Source organism: Petaurus breviceps, unplaced genomic scaffold (assembly GCF_028583685.1).
Source record: "Petaurus breviceps papuanus isolate PSGF00001 unplaced genomic scaffold, PetGlider_PUasm1.0 89983, whole genome shotgun sequence".
NCBI classification, from domain to species: Eukaryota; Metazoa; Chordata; class Mammalia; order Diprotodontia; family Petauridae; genus Petaurus; species Petaurus breviceps.
This window is the reverse complement of record NW_027187150.1, coordinates 452,902-472,254: the sequence shown is the minus strand read 5'-3', so window position 1 is coordinate 472,254 and position 19,353 is coordinate 452,902. Positions and strand designations below refer to the sequence as shown.

Here is a 19,353-nt window from a genome sequence, read left to right as displayed (position 1 = left end):
ATCTCCCCAAGAGAATGTCACAGATATGCTCAAATTCTGAGATCTAGGTTTTCTTGTGTACTTCAGAACTCTCTCCATAGAAACTGGAGAGACTGCACAAGATATTTGTTCAGAGAGAATTCAAATTTGATTTGTGGCTGCATAAGAATCCCCTATATGACATCCCCAAAGAATGGTCCACCCAAACTGTGCTTGAAGACCTTTAGGAAAGGGAGAAACTGCCTCCCAAGGTACTCTATTTTGGGGAAGTTCTAATTTTTAGGAATTTTCCCCCTTACATCAAGCTTAAATCTGCCTTTCTGAAACTTGTGCACATTGTGCCTAGTTCCACAGTGTTTTCTAACTCCAAATTCAAAGACTCTTTCCACTATTTTCAAGACGCATGGAACAATAATCATGATAAATAATAATAACATAGCATTTTAAAATTTGCAAACAGCTGTACAAATATTATTTTGTCTTAGCCTCACCTGGAGATAAGTGCTATTATTATCCCCATTTTGCTGATAAGGAAGCTAAGGCAGACAGGTTAATTGATTTGCCCAGGGTCACACAGCTAGTACAAGTATCTGAGGCAGGACTCAGGTTTTCCATATTCCAGGTGCTTCACTCTATCAATTCTGCTACCTACATATAATAGATAGCATGATGGAGTTTAGTCAGGACACACCTGTGGTTGAATTCTGCCTCTGACACTTAATGAACCATGTGATCATGGGCAAGTCACATCTCTGAACCTCTATTTCCTAATCAGTAAAATAGGGAGTAATAATTCTATACAACCTACTTCACTGAGTTATTGTAAGGATCAAAAGAAATGACACACATTCACACATATTTAGAATGTATTTTCCTATTTTAAAGTGCTAATCCTTTATTATTGCACTAATATAAGTAAGCCCTAAAGGTCATTTAAAACCAGATTTTGGAGAGTTATAAACATCAGTTTCCCTCTATATTCAACTTCCTAGTTGCAATTAATTAGCAATAATAATAACTAACATTAATATGACACTTTAAGATTTGCAAAACATTTTACATATGTTATATAATTCTATTTATTATTATTATTACTCCTACTATATTGTTAGTCACTTAATGTAAATGTGAATTTCTATTATATTTCTTTTGACATTTTTTTCTTTGTAGGAAATGGTGTATAGTAGCAAACAAGATTTCCTTTATTTCAAAATATGTCTTTTTCCTCATTACAAAATTATAGAAAATAAAGTTTAAAATGAAGGAACCAGCAGGCACTGCCCATTTTCAACACTCAGAAAATATGATGCAATATCATGTCAACATCTAAAAAAATATTGTCAAGAACTCTTAGATCACTGGCAAGACAAGGTTCCCAGGGCAGAGTAGAAAAGCTGTCAAGCTTGCCCTATTGTCCTTGATGGTATTATCTATGACAGGAGGCAGATGCTCTGATAGAAATACTTCGTCACTTGGATCAATTGGATCCCTGGGCACAGCACTGCCAAGTCTGCTTTTTCTACACCAACTCATAGTAAGATTGCCCTCTTTGAAAACATTTACTTTGAAACTATCCCCATAGAGTCTAATGGAACTTATCTGTACTTTATTTTCTTCAGGGAGCAAAGAAGGAAGCTGGAGCCTGAGGAAGAGAAATATTGCAAACAACCCTATGAAGAGATAATCATTCCAGTTGAGGAGTGACATAAAAGAAAAAACAAAAAGAGCTAGATTACTAGCAAGTGAAAGAAATGGAAGAGGAGGATGAAGAAGAGAAAGAAAAGGAAAGAATTATACTTCTCCAAAGTAAGGATTTTGAGTGTGGGTAAAGATTTTATAAATATATACACCTATATGTGTGACAACATATATACATACATGTCCATACATATATACATACATGCATACACACAGGTTGTCTGAAAAGTCTTAGTGCAGTTTTAAGCCATTAAAACTTAAATCTGAACTAAGACTATTGGGACAACCCATATATAACATGTACATGTGTGTGTTAACCATGTGTTGAGATAACCTAAGTATAATATGTATGTATTTACATGTGTATATGTGTGTGCACATATACATATATATGGAGAGAGGGCTGGGAGAAGAAGAAGGGGAGGTGGTGGGGAAGGGAGAGTGAAAGAGAAAAAGAGAGAGAGACTCTAGACAACTCTCTGAGGCTATAAGTTGCCAACCTGCATGGGTAGAAGGAGTTTCTTTATCTGAGAGCTCTGTATATCAGAGATATCATAAGTTCATTCTTCATATGTATATATATATGTCTGTGTCTAATACACCTACATGTGTAAGTTTATATGCTTGTGTATTTAATTAATTACAATGGTTTATCCAGAAAAACAGAATGGAGGTTTAAGAATTTTCTATTTCTAAAAATGATGCTGATCAAGAAAAAAAAATTAATCATTGAAGTTGTAATCTGTTTTCTAAAGCAAGTCTCTAAAGTCAAGTCCCTAAAAAAACAGACTAGGTCAATCTCAGAAATAAAGCATAGGATTAGTAATGTACCTTCTGTATAAGATGTACAGTTTCATTCTTTTATGGTTTCCTTTAAGACTGAGAAATGGTGCAAAAAGGGGTTTCCGAGAACAGATCATTGAGTAACACCTGTGTATTATGCAAAAAAACCAAATGCAAAAGTGCAAACTTTCACAAGTTGCTTCTGAGCAGGCCAAGGATGAGTTCAAGGCTAGATTTTTCTCCTAAAGGGCCATTCTTGGCCAAATTTCTTTGAACCATTTTTGAGAGGATAAATGAGATGGTTCGTGTTAAATTATGTGACTCTTGATATGTAGATGTCTCCAAGCAAAATTTTCATTGAGATACATTTAAAGTTAAGATATTTTTAAAAGTGTTTCCTGTATAGTAATAGAGAAATTTGACTGTCTGTGAGATAATGAAACTTACACCCCTTCACTTTCCCATTTACATAACTTTACTAAACTACCAGAAATAGAAGTTTTTCCATATGATTTATTGGTTCTATTTCTCTCAAGTTTCTCTCAGGATTAATTTTTATTCAATTCAATTCAACAAACATTTACCAAAGACCAAAGATATAGGAAGGACTGTGCTAAGTGCTAGAAGATACAGACATGATTGAACATAGTTGTTGCCCCCATGGAGCCTATACCATTCCCAAGGACTTATCATCACTATTGTCATATTATATAATTATAACTTTTATTAATAATACTATAACAACGATAATAACAAGTGACATTTGTACTCCAGTATTTCAGTGTATCTATGATCTCAGCATGGGTATTCTCTCCAACAATGCTAATTCCAACCCATCCATGCCTTTTGTCCTCATCTTCCCACATATTCACTACAAGGGGTTCAATATATAGCCTTTTAGAGTCTGCAAAGCACTTTACCTCTATGACTTTGTCTGTGGCTCATAACAGTCTTGTGAAGTGGGTCTACAGGTTTGATTACCCCCATTTTATGGATGAAGGCTCTAAAAGAATAAATTATTTGTCCATATACTCAGTCACACAGAAAGCAAGAATGCTGGAGACGAACTCTGGGCACAGGTCTTTCTGACTCCAAGTCCAGCACTCTATCATACATCATGCCACCTGGTGGCAATATTCCTCTAGGTTATTAAACTGTTTTGCTTGATCATTGGTTTGAAAACTATACTTGTTTCCTTCTCTTCCTCTTCTTCTTCCTCTTCCATTTCTTTCAGCTGGCAGTACTCTATGCCTTTGTTCTGTTTTAATCATCTCTTTTATACTCCTCTTAAAAGAAGTGATAATTCTGTATAAGGTGGTCTAAAATATATCTTTTTCTCAAGTAACCAGATAAAAGAAAATATTAGTATTAGAACTTCTCTCCTTAATTCTTGAGAAGGAAAATGAATTCTGTCATTTTCTGGTCTCTGGTAGATTATTTCTTATATGAAAATAACATGTTTTTGTCTAGTAAAATAAAACCACCCACAGAGAACCAACAGGTATTCTTAGAATTCATAGAAAGTTAAAGCTTGAAATATGGAGAGATAAAGGGACAATAGAAGCCATGGAGTCCAGTTCATCTTACAACTAAAGAAACTGAGACTGAGAGAGGTCAAGTTGCCGAAGCACTACAAAACTAGTACATATCTGAGGTAAGATTTGAACTCAGATCTTCCTGCATCCATACCTAGCACTCTATCTATTGTGTCCCTTAATTTTAAACCCTTAACAACTACAGAAGTAACTGACACTCAATTCCTTCTTAAATTTTCATTTTTTAAATTTCTACACATAACAATTTTGATATTGTATATAAAGAGATGAATCTATCTCTGACACCAATAATTTTTTTTCTGAATTGAAGGAAAGGTTGTAAAAAAAGCATGTTCAGTATACAGAATCTTGAATAATCATGTATTTAATAACTGTAGTTCTGCATAAGGTTCTGGGAATCAGAGAAAAATTAGCACAAGATAGATAACTGGTATTATTTCTCCAAACAGTGACATGGTGGGGAGGGCCATGGTTTCTGTGCTCCCCCTTCCCTTGTGGAATACCTGCTCCAATATTGGTCCCATCCTCTTGTTGACCCAGTCTGATTTCTATTATGGGATTTCACACCCCTCTTCAGGTGCTGGGCTGCCGTTCAGAAACTCCATGTCATATGTCCTTGGCACCATGTCTCTTAGGATTAGGTTAGTGAGGGACAACCTCCAAAGCAAAGATCAGTCAAAGGGAATCAGCCAACTGGAGAACATCAGAAGTCCACTGTAAAGGCAGATTAATAAACTCTTACACATCTGTGAAATGGGGACAATCATATGTGCTACTTACCTCAGAGGATAATTGGGAGAAAACAAAGCAAAGTTTTGTCTAATTCTATTTGTAGTTTTCTTGGTAAAGAATGGAGTGGCTTCCCATTTCCTTCTCCAGTTCACTTTATAGAGGAGGAAACTAAGGTAGACAAGGTTGAGTGACTTGCCCAGGGTCACACAGCTAGTAAGTGTTTGAGACCAGATTTGAACTTCCTGATTCCAGGCCCAGTGCTTTATCCACTGCACCACCTAGCTGATGGTATTATATACCTAGTTAGGACATAAGATTTAGACTCAAGACACTTGGGAGCTGATCCTGGTGCTGACACTTTTAATGATACTAACCTCAAATTAATGATCCTGTGAGAGATATTAATCACAGGCTGTCAGGTCCTTTAGTTATTTTTTATCTGAATTGTAAGAAGCAACATCGTGGGTGCTCAATAAATATTTGTTCAATGAATTAAAATGAATGAATGATCAAATATTGTGCAGCAAGATAGTTACTTCTTGCAATGTTTAGAAAAAGTTGAAATCAAAGATGGGAGCCATCTGTTACCAGGAGAGAAGCTATAGTTAATAGAGAAATAAGTCCCAACTGTCCATTGTGATAGACCACAGAATGGGTGTAGTGACATCTTATTGTGCCTCTTGTATAAACCAGAAGAAAACATTCAATCAAAAGGAAGGGAGAATAGTTCAGGTTTAGAGTATCTTCTCATTTTACTCCATGTTTCCTTATTTTTCATTATTTTAACATACTTAAAGTTGTGTTCATTCTTAAGGCACTGGGGCATGAGAACAGAAAAAACATCAAAATTAGGGATGGGGACTAGACTTTTGTTTTCATTAATATTAGGGAATTCCTTATACCTAGGCAGGATGACACACTTTCTCTGCAACTTACAGTTTTAGAAAGTTGTCTAGAGCCCTGAGAAGGTTAAGTGATCTGTCCAAGGTCAAATAGCCAGAATTTATCAGAGATGAGAAGTGTGGCATAGTGGGTAGAGCAGTTTAACTTAGGAAGGCCTGGGTTTTAGTCCAACATCCAACAAGACGACAAAATAATAAGAGTTAGCACTTATGTAGTACTTTAGGATTTGCAAAGCATTTTACATTTGTTATCTCATTTTATCCTCTCAACAACCCTGTGAGTTGGGGGTACTGTTATCCCTGTTTTACAGTTGAGAAAACTGAGGCTGATAAAAGTTAGGTGACTTGTTCAAGATAACACAACTAGTAAGCACCTGAGACAGGATTCAAATTCAGGTCTTCCTGACTCCAAGTTTAACACTAACCTCTGTACCATCAATATGCTTCCTCAATATTATAATAATAATGGTTGGCATTCATATAGTTTTAAGATTTTCAATGCATTTTAAATTTATTATATATATACATATATATATTTTTTGATCTTACAACAACCCCATGCCATCTGTTAGTGAATAGCAGGAAGTGATAATAAGATTATTGGAAGGATTATTTACTTTAATAATCTTTGATTTAATTGAGGAGATTTGCTCTTTCCACCCCAGATTACAAATTCTCTACAACTTTAACAGTTGATGTGGACAAAGTATTCTTCATTCTGTGAACAATCTGATAATTATGCTGGTCCTCAAACAATAGCTGTAAAATCCTACTGTGACTCCTCATCAAAGCCATCTGGGCTCTTGAAAGTATTATCAATAAAGTGTAAGCTGTGGAAGGTTCTACTCTACTGGAGCGGCTTCAGGTATGGGTCAGGTGGTGATGATGCTTCAAGGATGGGCCCAGTGATGATTAGAAGAGATAGGAAGTTAATAGTTCTGAGATCTCCAGTGTATATTACTGTTGTTGTTGTTCAGTTGTGTCTGACTCTTCATGACCCCATTTGTGGTTTTCTCGGCAAAGATACTGGAGTGGTTTGCCATTTCCTTCTCCAGTTAATTTTACAGATGAGGAAACTGAGGCAAGAGTGAAGTGACTTGCCCAGGGTCACACAGCTAAGTATCTAGGGCCAGATTTGAGCTCAGGTCTTCCTAACTCCAGGCCCTATGCTCTATAGGACCTCCATAATTCATTGTGTCGAGATACAACATGGTGTTCTGAAGGAGAACCCACCACAAAGACAAGAAAGCTTGGGTTCAAGTTATGTGTCTGATACATTCTGGCTTGTATGTCCTTGGGCAAGTCACTTAACTTCTAAGTGCTCTAGCCAACTAATATTACAACCTGAAGATAACATGGCTACCTGCACAGATGGAAAGAGTTTCCTCAAACAGGCAATTCCACCTACATATTCAATCACAGGACCAGTCTATTCCATACCTTCTTGCCTTGAAATAGGACTCAATTTAAAATATCCCATTTGTAAAGCTATCTTTCATCTTTAAAGATCTCTACAGGGGAAAGGATTCCACAATTTGTTTTAGCAACCAGTTCCCATTGCTTATACAATAGACTACTGTTTAAGGCAGTATGTGATAACATTGTAAGAATGGTGGAAAATTATGGTGTCATTGTTTCTTTGTTAGTAAAGGCAAGGATAAAACTTATGGGAGAAGGAAAATGCAGAAGAGAGGAAAGAAGGGAAATGTAGATCTGAGGGAAGAAGGTTGTTGAGTGATAGTAATACTCATTCCATCCTGTCCATATCCTTGTTACTGTCAACTATGGAGCAGGTCACTCTTCCCCCTCAATATAGTTAGTATCTGTCTTCTCCACCCCAGTCCACACCCCTTTCAAATACCTTGACCTCCCAGTTCCTCAACATCCTAAACTCCCAAGACTGCTTTATCTAGGACACTTCACACCACACACAGGAACGGGTGTGGTCATGCCAAATACCTCCTTCCCTCCTCCACACCCTGACTCAACTGAATCTGCTCTGATGACAGAATTCCTCGTTAAAGAGTTGAAATTAGTCACATGTAATAACAATAGCTTGCATTTATATAGTGCTTTAATTTTTACAAAGCACTTTCCATTGATTTCATTTGCTCTTCCTAATAGCCCAGTAAATTAGGTATAATTATTCCCATTTTCAGATTTGGAAACTGTGGATTAGAGAGGTTGAGTCACTTACCCAGGTCCATAACCAGTAAGGTCTTCCTGACTCCAGGTTCAGTGTCCTTTCCACTAAGCCAAGCAGCTTGATGGTGCTTTGTGAGCCTTCAGAACCAGGCATACTACTCTGTACACAGTAGGCGCTTAATAAAAGTTTATTACATGGACAAGTAAATGAATGCTATCACTATAAATCAATGGAATTGATATATTTTTCTCATTATGAATCAGAGAATAAACATTTATTAAGCATCTATTATTTGCCAGGCACTGTGCTAGAAAGGGCAAAAGACAGTCCCTTTTCTCCAGGAACTCAGTCGAATACAGGAGACAACAAGCAAATTATGTACTAACAAGCTATATACAAGATAAATAGAAATTAATCACCAGAGGGAAGGCGTGGAAATTAAGAGGATTGGAAAAGGCTTCCCATAGAAGGTGGGATTTTAAGTGGGACTTGAAGAAAGCTAGGGAAGTCAGGAGGCAGAGATGAGGAAGGAGGTCATTTTAGCCATTGGAAGACAGTCAGCAAAAATGCTCAGAGCTGGGTGGTGGTGTCTTATGCTAGGAACACCAAGGATGCCAGTGTCACTGGATAGCAAAATATATGGCAGGATGTAAGGTGTAAGAAGACTGGAGAGGTTGGGGTGGGGGTGGGGGGGGTCATAAAGGTATTTGAATGCAAAACAGAGGATTTTATTTTTGATCCTGGAGTTAATAGGAAGCCACTAGAGTTGACTGAGTATGTTTGTTGACCAGCAAGTGTTTTTAAGACTTAAAATGAACATCATGACATAAATTAGTAATAAGCAAAATTTATAAACTTGCCTGTAGCTCTGAAGAAGCCAGCAGATTCCTTACTTTCCCATGTCTCACTTCTCCTATCAATTACCAAGTCTTTTGGCTCATTCCTCCACATCTCTTGCATCTGTCCCCTTCTCTCCTCTTACATGACTACCACCCTAGTCATCATTTGTATGTTTTATTTTTATAAGAGCCTCCTGAGGGGGCTTTCTGCCTCAAATCTCTCTCTTCTCTAATCCACCCAGCTCCGTCGAGCTGCTAAAATGATATTCCTAAGCACAGGTCGAACTGACCATATAAATCCTTGCTCATTAAACTACTGTGGCTCCCTATTATAGCTAGAATTAAACTAAAAACTCTTCAGCCTAGCCCCAACCTGCATTTCCAGGTTTGAATTGCTCCCCTTCACACATTTCTTGGTCCAGCCAAATTATCCTTGCTGTGCCTCACACTGGAATTCTACCTCTCATTTTCTTTTTTAAAGCAATCAGGGTTAAGTAACTTGTTTAAGGTTACACGGCCAGTTATTTCTGGGTGTGGTGCTGAGTATCTGAGCCCAGATTTGATCCAGGTTATCCCGACACTGGAGCCGGTGCTCTTACTCGATGAGCCACCTGGCTGACCCTAAGCAATTGGGGTTAAGTAACTTGCTCAAGGTTACACGGCCAGGTGTTTCTGGGTGGGTGCTAAGTGTCTGAGCCCGGGATTCGATCTCCAGGTCTTCTCAACACTAGAGCCGGTGCTCTTACTCTCTGTGCTACTTGGCCACCCTCTACCTCTCATTTCTTTGCCTTAGTACAAACTGTCTTTTTAATCCTCAGAACCTAGGGCACAGTGGCTGGCACATATCATAATGAGTGCTTAATGCAAGGAGGTGGCACAGTGTATAGAGTAGTTATTTCAAGGTTTAAGTGAGATTATTTTTGTAAACTTTTTAGTACAATGCCTGGCATGTAGTAAGTGCTTGATAAAGGTTTGTTTCCTTCTTTAATAAATGCTTGTTGATTGACTAATTGACTAATATCTCCAAGGATGAGAGAAAGAAAGCTTTACACAAAAAGGATATCCCATAAAAAGACTTAAGGGTGGCAGATTTTAAGTGAATGATAAGTGGAATATTTCCAATCTAGTCCAACAAATATTTATTAAGCATCTACATATGTGTCAAGCATTGTGCTAAGTGCTGGGAATATAATAAATAAATAAAATACAGTCCCTGCCCTCAAGGAGTTTACAGTCTTATCAGACTTGTTTGATTAGAACTAAGGATGCTAGAAGATTTATATCTGTAAATAAGCACTGTTAGATATGATAAAGTCACATGAAAGAAACCTGGAATTTTGTGTCCCGAGGGTAAAATAAAACCAATGTGAAATACTGAGAGGAGGAATATTATTTTTATTTTTTGCAGGGAGGAAGGCAGGGCAATTGGGGTTAAGTGACTTGCCCAAGGTCACAAGGCTAGTAAGTGTGTCAAGTGTCTGAGGCTATATTTGAACTCAGGTCCTCCTGACTCCAGGGCTGGTACTCTATTCACTGTGCCATCTAGCCACCCGAAAGAGGAATATTTTTAAATTAATTTTTTTTAGCTTTTAAAAATTAATAAGTATTTTTTTCTGTGTCAAAATTGATTGTCATACAATATTAAGAACTGAAAAGGGACCATATATATATATATAATGTAAATCCCCCATTTTGTAGGAGAGGAAATTGGGCTCCAGAGAAGTATAGAGATCTTGTTTTATTCTGCTAATTGTCAGTCATTGACAGAGAGAGAGACAGAGAGAGACACAGAGAGAGAGAGAGACAGAGAGAGACACAGAGAGAGAGAGAGACAGAGAGACAGAGAGACAGAGAGACAGAGACTTGCTGTTCTCTCAATAAATGGTCTAGGCCAGACCTTAGTGTGGATGGAAAAGAAAGGCTTAAACAAGCAATTATATACCAAAATAAAGTGCATTGCATTTAATGGGGAAACAATGAAATTTCACTTTTCTTTTGCCATCATACAACAATACACATTATTTAGACAGTCGAGTGTGTAATAGAGCACTGGACTTTGAGTCTGAGGAACATGAGTTTGTATCCCTCCTAAGACACTTAGCTGTATGACCTGGAGCAAGTTACTTAACTTGTCACAGTTTCAGCTCCCTAATCTGTAAAATGGAGATAATGACAGTATTTACCACACAGGGTTGTTCTGAGGCACAAATGAAGTCATATGTAAGTCACTTGACATTCCTTAAAATTCGATGTAAATGTTATCTATTACTATTTTTAGCTATTAGAAATTGCCCATTGGTTCTTGAATGGAATTTAGACTCTTCTTGAGTCATTTTCTCTTTATTTTTTTACCTGGACATACCAGGACAAGGGAATGTCTGCTCTGTTGATCTGTATGCTAAACGCACAGCACAGTTTCATACCCAGAGGGGAACTTAATAATCAAGCTCAGATGTAGAGAGACTTATGGATGGTTATGTTAGCCTTTCAGTCAGACTCTGTCTAGGGATGGACAAGGAGGGCAAACCACCTTGGATATAGCACACATTGGGACAAAAGAGGGATATATGTTGAATTAATTGAATGCTAATAGAGAAATGAAAAGTTCTGAATAGCAAAAGAGTACATATGGAAGGACCACACTTTGCTAGTGTAGTAGAGGTTTAAGTATATATATATATATATATATATATATATATATATATATATATATATATGTATATGTATGTATATATATCCTCTCTTCTCCTTCTCCTCCTCTTCCCTCCTCTCCCCTCCCCAATTACAGTAACAGAGTTTTAATCCATCCTCTTTCATTCACTAGCTCTGTGACCTTGGGCAAGTCACTTAACCTCTCTTTGCCTTAATTTCCTCAGTTATAAAATGGAGATAATAATAGCACCTGTCTCCCAGGGTTGTTGTGAGGATCACATAAGATAATAATTGTAAAGCACTTAGTATAGCGTTTGGCACTTTAGTATAATAACTATCATTTATATAAAGTCCTATATAAATGTTGGCAACCACCACCACCATCATCATCATCATCACTGTTAAAGGTAAGTACACTGGTTGTGGCCTGAAAGCAAGATTTAGGAATAGAGAAGAACCCTTTAATCCTAGGGTAGTAACTACTCTATGGGGTACCCAACCCAGAGTATGAGTCTGAGTTGGAAGGTAGCTCATGGCATACTACACTTACAAGTAGCTAGCAATCAAATATGACTATGGTTGTCAAAAATACATAAACAGCTCACAAGTATATAGGGCTTTAAGATTTACATAGTACAAGGGACGGCTAGGTGGCCCTGACACTAAACACAAAACTAGCTGTATGACCTTGGGCAAGTCACTTAACCCCAATTACCCTCCAAAAAGCAAAAAAAAAAAAAGAGTTACATAGCACTTTAAATTCACTATCTCTATTATGAGATGTCAGGAAAGTCCCATAGATATTACTAAATTGATTTTTACTGAGGAAGAACCTGAGGCCTAGAGTTGTTAAGTGATTTCCTTATAGTCATACATCTCTTAAGTCTCAGAAGGTCTCTCCCAACCCCAAATTTATTTACTCTTTTCACTATACCCATCTCATACCAATTATCAATCCCGTTTCCTCCTCCCATAACATTAGTTTTCATCTCTCCAGGTGTTTTCAATGACTGTGCAGGGTGCGGGGAGTAAAAAACTGTACAGCTCCTGTTAACAGTAACAAGATGTAGTGGGAAGGAAGTTCACTGTATTTGGAATCATGAGACCTGCCTGGTTTCAAGTTCGGACTGTGCTGTTTACTAGCTATGTACCCTCTAGGCTAGGCAGATTACTTAATTTCTCTGGACATCACTTTTTTTTATCTGTAAAATAAAGGATGTTGAACTGATCGAAGGATCCTATATACATATAAAACTGGAAGGGATAGAAGCAATCTCGAGCAGGGTTGCTGTGGAGATTCTTCGGGGCTCCAAGAGGCAATTGTTAAATTTTCATTTACATTTACACCTCAGAAATCAGCAAACACTAGATGTAAGAGATGGAAATGTTAACAATACTGTTAAACTTAAAGGTGTGCCTTTCGAACGTTTTTTCCCACACAGCCAGTTGTTTAAATATTTAGCAGCCCACGGCTCTGTGCCTATGAAATTAACATAACTTTGGGTGAAGTGACCAACACTGTAGCGGAGAAGGACAAAGATCAGATATTACGTGGGCCAGGAGATGAGGGACAGCCGGGGGGGGGGGGGGCCGAGAAAGCATTCTTCTTCAAGGCTAGGCTGCAGTTAGGTATTCTTGAGTACGCGGCTGGACCACTCACCTAAGACCCCAGCCAGGTTTATCCTGGAACAAATGCCAAACTCACCGCGCCCTCAGCAGGACCCTGCTTGGGTCTGGCTCTTTGCTGTCACCACCCACGCCGTGGGTTTCTTCAGCTTCTGGGAAATGAGCTGGACGCCCAACCCTCACCCCGCGCTGCGGAGATTCCACGAGGTTTGGGAAAGCCCATCGTGCCTCCACCAACCCCTGGTGGAGCCCAGGCGTGCTGGAAGGAAACCATCGCTCAGATACCCACAGAAACACGCCCCTCCACTGCCCTCGTCACACTCGGTCCTCCTCCCGACTTGTTTGGTCTCCCATCCTCTCTCCTCTCGCCTAGTTGGAGAGGACCCAGCGGCGATAGGATCATTGTGGGGTCCATCTCTTATCCTTCCCTTCAGCCGGGGGCTAAGCTGCTGATCTGGGGGGCGAGTGGGAACAAAAAGAGAAAAGAAAGAAAAAGGAAACGAAAAAAAGAAAGAGGAGAAGAAACTAGTTCAGGATCGACTTTTTGTCTTTAGTGGGGCTGTAGGGACGCCGCCTTCCCATCCTAGCAAGCGCGCTCCTAGTCCTCTTTACCTGTGACAGCCAGGACGTGGTCGCGCGGAAAGGTTGGGGGCTTAAGGACCCTGTCCTGGAGCCAAGCTGTGGCACCTCGCGTTAAGCCAGTCAGTAGTCGGGCAGGGGGCCTGACGAGCCCAGCCGAGCCCAGAAGTGCCAAGGTCTCAAGAGTGCAGCCGGAGGAGCTCTTTTTAGGCAACAGGTTTTCCTCTCTCCCACTGCACCCAACTTGGAGCGGCGCCTGAGAAGACAGCGAAAAGGGCAGCGATTTCAGTTCTCGGTTAGTTTTCCCCCCGTCTATGTTGCTATTTCTCTCTGATAATACGTACCCCACAGGACAAGAAAGCGAAAGTTCTCAGAACTCGTGGGTTTCTGGAGGGAAGTGATCACTGGGCGTCACTTAGGTATCTGGGAAGAGGTAAGATGCCGGTCCATTGAGTGACTTGTACCTCGAGAGAAAAAAGACTTTTAGCTTCCTGATCTCTTTCTTGTCTCGTAAAATACAGTATTCTCCCAACTTTATTCTATGCAGAAGGAAATTCTTTGGGATTTCAGGAGGCATTAATTTCAACAAATGCTTCTGAGGTGATAGAGAGGGGAGGACATGTGCTGCACTTGTCTTTATTAAAAAGCCATATAAAATGACTCAGTCTAGATATAGATTTAACTTATTAATAGGTTATTTTTATAAGATTCCACTTAAATACTTCATCAACAAAGTTATTTCATATTTTCTTTAAAACATTCAGGAGGACTAAACTTTCTGAGAACTCATGTAAAAGTTCTGTTCCATTGATTATTTATTGAACTTCCTACCAGGCTATGTATCTTTCCCATGACTTGCTCTGTCTTGACAGAAAGTGACAATGGGACAGGAAGTTAACAGGAAACTGTTGTGGCCTTGAATCGGCTCCTTCACAGGGCTTTTTGAGGAATGGAGGAGAGAAGTTTGTGGTGCCAGGGTTGAGAGAAATAATTACTTTCTGGAGGACACTGAACCACTCCCACCCCTCCCATACAAACTTCCAAATTCTCCTGGATTAAGTAAATATGTGCTTTACTTCCTGTGATTATTAAGCACTTGTGTAGTTGGTTTGCTGTTTCTCAGCCCTGGGAGGAGTTGTTATTTCACATTGGCTTCTTAAAATGAGTCATTGTGCTGTTTAATTATATAGGCTTTTTTAATGAACTTTTGAAAAATTAGACTTGCTTTGTATGTGTTATTCAAAATAATACTACAGGTGTGTTATATATTTTAAATGTGGGATGAGTCATGTACAGAAAGTGATAATTCAGGCTTTCATTTCCTTTGGAAAGTGTCCATTGGTACTTTCTATCAGATGGCACCAATACCTATTAAATAATTGTAAGCTCTGCCACACACATCCCCAAAAGAAAACTCATCTCATCCTTATTTCATAATTTTATTATCTTTTGGACAGTGCTAATATATCCTTTCAGATAGTGCTAATCTTTAGAAAGTGGTTTCTAAAGTGTCTCTCTACTTGTCTGTCCACAATACTGTGGGCCTTCACTGCCACTGTACATAATTGGTACCTGAGCCAAGGGACAATTTCAGGAGCAGGAACTATGCATTGAAATCCTTAAATTCATAGCCCCTCACATTTTAGCACCCCTGAAGCCCTCATTGCAGTTGAATAGCAAAATTCTGGAAGAAAACTACAGGCAGACACATCACCAAAAATGGGAAAAGGAAAGAGAGAATTTCTGAAAGAAGGAAGCTGTAGTTAGTGGGGGAACTATGGTGATATCACTCAATTTACCACAGAACTGGCAGATGGAATGGTCTAGGTCAGGGATGGGAAACCTTCAGCCTTGAGGTCACATGTAGCCCTCTAGGTCTTCAAGAGTGGACCTTTGACTAAATCCAAACTTCACAGAACAAATCCCCTTAATAAGAGGATTTGGTAAAACTTGGACTCAGTTAAAAGGCCCCACCTAGAAGGGACCTAGGACCTAGAAGGCCACATGTGGCCTCAAGGCTACAGGCTCCCCATCCCTAGTCTAGGTCAATGCTCAGATATATAGAAAAGTGGTTAGGGTGTAAATATCTTTGACAACAGTGGTAAAGTCACAGATTTTTCTTTTAAGTAAACCTCATTTTCATGACAGTTAAGACTTTCATTTGAAGAGTAAGGGCCTTTAAAGATTTTTAATTATCCACATTCATATTATTCTTTATTTTAAAATCAATTCCCTAAGTAAACTAGGGAATAATAGTTCAAATTGCATTGCTATTTTAAGACAGTAATAATATATGAATGGCATAGTGGTTTTTATACCCCATTATGCTGCGGTGGCTTCCTGAAAGCCAGGGATAGAACATGGTTATCTTTGTATTTTCCTCAGTACCTAGCATAGAAATGTACACATAATAGGAAATTAATTAAATTAATAAATTAAATAATTTATTGATTATTAAATAAATTAAATTAATGAATGACTCCATTCATTCTTCTGGTCCTAACTTATTTTGGATGTATGCTCTAATTGGCCAACATTATGATTTATTGTTAGAATAGAAAACACTAAAATGCTTAAAAGTACAGACATTCAAATTGATACTAAAGGATGATAGATTTCTCCACATTCCATGTATGGGAAACCAGCCTATGGGGAACACTTCTTGTTGGTTGAGATTAACTTGACTATCCTTTACCTCAACTCCTCTGCCAGAGCCATACACTCATTTACTTACTCTGCACTGGGTCCTATAAATGATTCTACAAAATGGTACAATTATAACCATACTTTCCATGGCATTGTTAGTCATTTTAAATATCAGGATGAGTATTTTGTTGACCAAGATTGATTAGTTTGTTATTTTAGTTCCATCTCAGCATGTGCTGTAGTAATTTTTTTTTTTAATATTCTCAGGCTCACACTTATGGTCCCTCTATTAATACAACAGAAACTTGACTGTGTATAATTTTAGCAAAATTATGCCTGCTGTTATAATTCACAGCACCCAAGGTGTTATATCCAAGGCCTCCTAATTGTTCTCCCTGCTTTATGTCTTTCCCCACTCCAAACTATCCTCCACATACTGCCAATATGATTTCCAGTAAGTACAGCTCTGACCTGGCCATTGCCCCAGTCAGTTAATTCTAGAGGCTCTCCATTGCTTACAGAATCTTGTTTGGCTTTGAAAACCTTTCACAACCTGACTCTAACCTATTTTTCCAGCCTCATTATATATCACTCTCCTTCCTGCACTTTATGATCTTGATGAACTGGTCTTCTCTCTGTTCCTCACACCTAACATTCCAACTCTCATTGCTCTGTCTTTGTGCCAGTCATTCCTCATCTCTACCTCATAGAATCCCTTCATGATGCTGCTCAAGCACTATTTTATATGAGAAACCTTTCCTGATTTCAGACTGGCTCCAGACATTTCTCTGTCTAAATGAAAGCTCCTCAAGAGTAGGAACTATTTCATTTTTTGCATTTTTATCCCCACTATATAGGACGGTCCCTGTGGCATAGTAGGCATTTAATAAATGTTTGCTGATTGATTGCATCAGCCAACACATAGTTGATTTGCTAGTTGTCTTGTTGTATGTACTTGCTAACTGAATTTTCCATCGTTATATACTTTTAGTAGTTGTCAGTGGCAAGCATCCTGTCTTGATGATCTGAAAAAAAAATCCTCCAACTTTACTTCCACTATGAATCAAACATAGTTTTAGGCAGTCTTGTTTTTAATATACTGAAACACATTCCATTATTCCTTTTTCCCCCTTCTCCGCCCCATCCCCACCAATGGCCAAATTGTGGATGTACCTTCAGAAAAACTTTTTCCATAGCATATCTCCATCCTGTACAACTGATCCCTTCTTCCCCTTTCTCAACATATACATGCAGTTAGTACCTTCAGAATATTGACTCTGTGACACATCTATTTTGTGACCAAAATTGAGTGTAGAATCTCCTAATTGTTGAAGCACCATTATACTCCATGTGATTGGTGGTGGGAAGGAGACAGAGTAGTTTTTATGTAATTAATCTTGGTTAAGTTATTTTGGTCAAATGTTAGGCAACTCACTTAGTTTCTTCATCTAAACTTGTTCTTGATTTATTGATACAGTTTTTCATCTTAGTTGGTTATCTTCAATCTTCCCAAGTTTTTGTGGAATGAAGTGATGTTCTTCTTTCCTGACTCATCTATATAGGTTACCATGGGACTTACTATAGAAGTAACCCCTTAGGTTTTATTACAAATCTTTTACCTTCTTTGTGTGGTGGTCATATACTTAGACTCCTATGTTTTACTGCTAATCTGTTGTGTACAACTGCTAAGAGCCTTTGAGAAAACAGTCAGGCAGAGGATTTCAAAATGACAAAATTATAGACCATAGAATCTCAGAGTTGGAACAGATTTGAAATAACATCTAGTCCAGGGGTTCTTAAAGTTTTGTGTGTGTCATGGTCCCTTATGGCAGTCTGATGAAATCTATAGACCCCCTTCTCAGAATGGCTTCTTGTTTTGTCATTCTGTCATTTCAGTTGTGTCCAACTCTTCACGATCCCATTTAGGATTTTTTTGGCAAAGATATTGGAGTGGTTTGCCTTCCTTTTCCAGCTCATTTTATAGATGAGAAAACTGAGGCCAACAGAGTGAAGTGACTTGCCCAGGGCTGCACAACTAGTAAGTTTGCCTGAGGCCAGATTTGAATTCAGGTCTTTCTGACTCCAGGCTAGCACTGTCTCTACAGTACCACCTAGCCAATGTCTTTAAATACATAAAATATACCTAATATTACAAAGGAAATTAAATGTGTTGATATGTGTATATACAAACATACATACATATATATGTTCCCATACAATTCAGACCCCCTGAAATCTATCCCAGATTGAGAACCCCTCATCGATCTAACCATTCTCTGATGTATGATTCTTTTCTGTATCATCTCCAATAAGTGGCTGTTCAGTTCTTATGCCATTTTTAGATCTCTCTAGTTATCAGCAAGGTCATTCTTACAAAATCTGCCTCCCTACAACTTCTACCCATTGGTCTCTTTTCACATGGCCCCTTCTAAATATTTGAAACAGCTATATCATGTCTCCCCTCAGTCTTTTCTTTTCCAAGGCAAATAACCCTACTTTCTTCTAATCATTTTCATATGACATGGTTTTTCTGTCCTCTTAACATCTTGATCCTCCTCCTCTGGATATATTCTGATTTGATAATATCCATCATAAAATGTGCCAGCTGCAACTCACTCATGCATCACTCTCCTGTTGCAAAAAGTTCCAGTGGCTCCCTATTTTCTTAGGGATTAAATAAATACAAAAGACTGTGTTTAGCATTTAAAGCCTTTCACAAGTTGGCTCCAGTTAACTTCTCTACCTTTATTACACATTCCTCCCCTTCAAAAAAGCACTCTATAGTTCAGCTAAATTGACCTACTTGCTGTCTCACATAGGTGACATTTCACTTCCTGTCTCTGGGCACAAACTGTCCCCCATAACTAGAATATATTCTGTTCTCATCTCTACCTCCTAGAATCACTAGTACCTTTCAAAGTTTAGTGTGTGTGTGCATGTATGTGTGTATATATACATATATGTATGTATATAAGTGGGTAATATATACATTTGTGTATAGGTATTGTATACACAAATATAAATATATGTGTGTACATATATATATATTTTATATACATATATATAAAATTTTACAAACCTTGAAGTACTACATTTGTTGTTTAGTCATTTTTTTTAGTTGTGTCCAACTCTTTGGGACCCCTTTTGGGGTTTTCTTGGCAAAAATACTGGGGTGGTTTGTCATTTCCGTTTCCAGCTCATTTTACAGATGAGGA

General features: G+C 38.3%; 1 protein-coding gene and 1 long non-coding RNA gene across 5 annotated transcripts in view; one reads left to right on the top strand and one right to left on the bottom strand.

The window, feature by feature from the left end:
- The first annotated feature begins 1,321 nt into the window (after positions 1-1,321).
- The window catches only part of STX11 (syntaxin 11), a 58,096-nt gene continuing 40,064 nt past the window's right edge, over positions 1,322-19,353 (top strand). Inside the window, exons 1-2 of one of the 3 annotated variants that reach the window (XM_069107348.1) lie at positions 1,322-1,513; positions 1,599-1,785. In XM_069107348.1, coding sequence (XP_068963449.1) covers positions 1,731-1,785 — 55 coding nt within the window. In that variant the 5' untranslated portion in view covers positions 1,322-1,513; positions 1,599-1,730. The other 2 variants (XM_069107349.1, XM_069107350.1) reach the window with 2 other exon arrangements.
- LOC138176564 (uncharacterized) lies at positions 3,167-14,455 on the bottom strand. Of its 2 annotated transcripts, XR_011172335.1 has the most exons (5): positions 14,324-14,455; positions 13,837-13,956; positions 13,526-13,748; positions 12,993-13,172; positions 3,167-4,730 (listed from the first exon to the last, which is right to left on the bottom strand). It is a non-coding gene; the product is annotated as an uncharacterized lncRNA (long non-coding RNA). The 2 variants fall into 2 exon arrangements; XR_011172334.1 differs by having other exon boundaries at positions 13,837-14,437.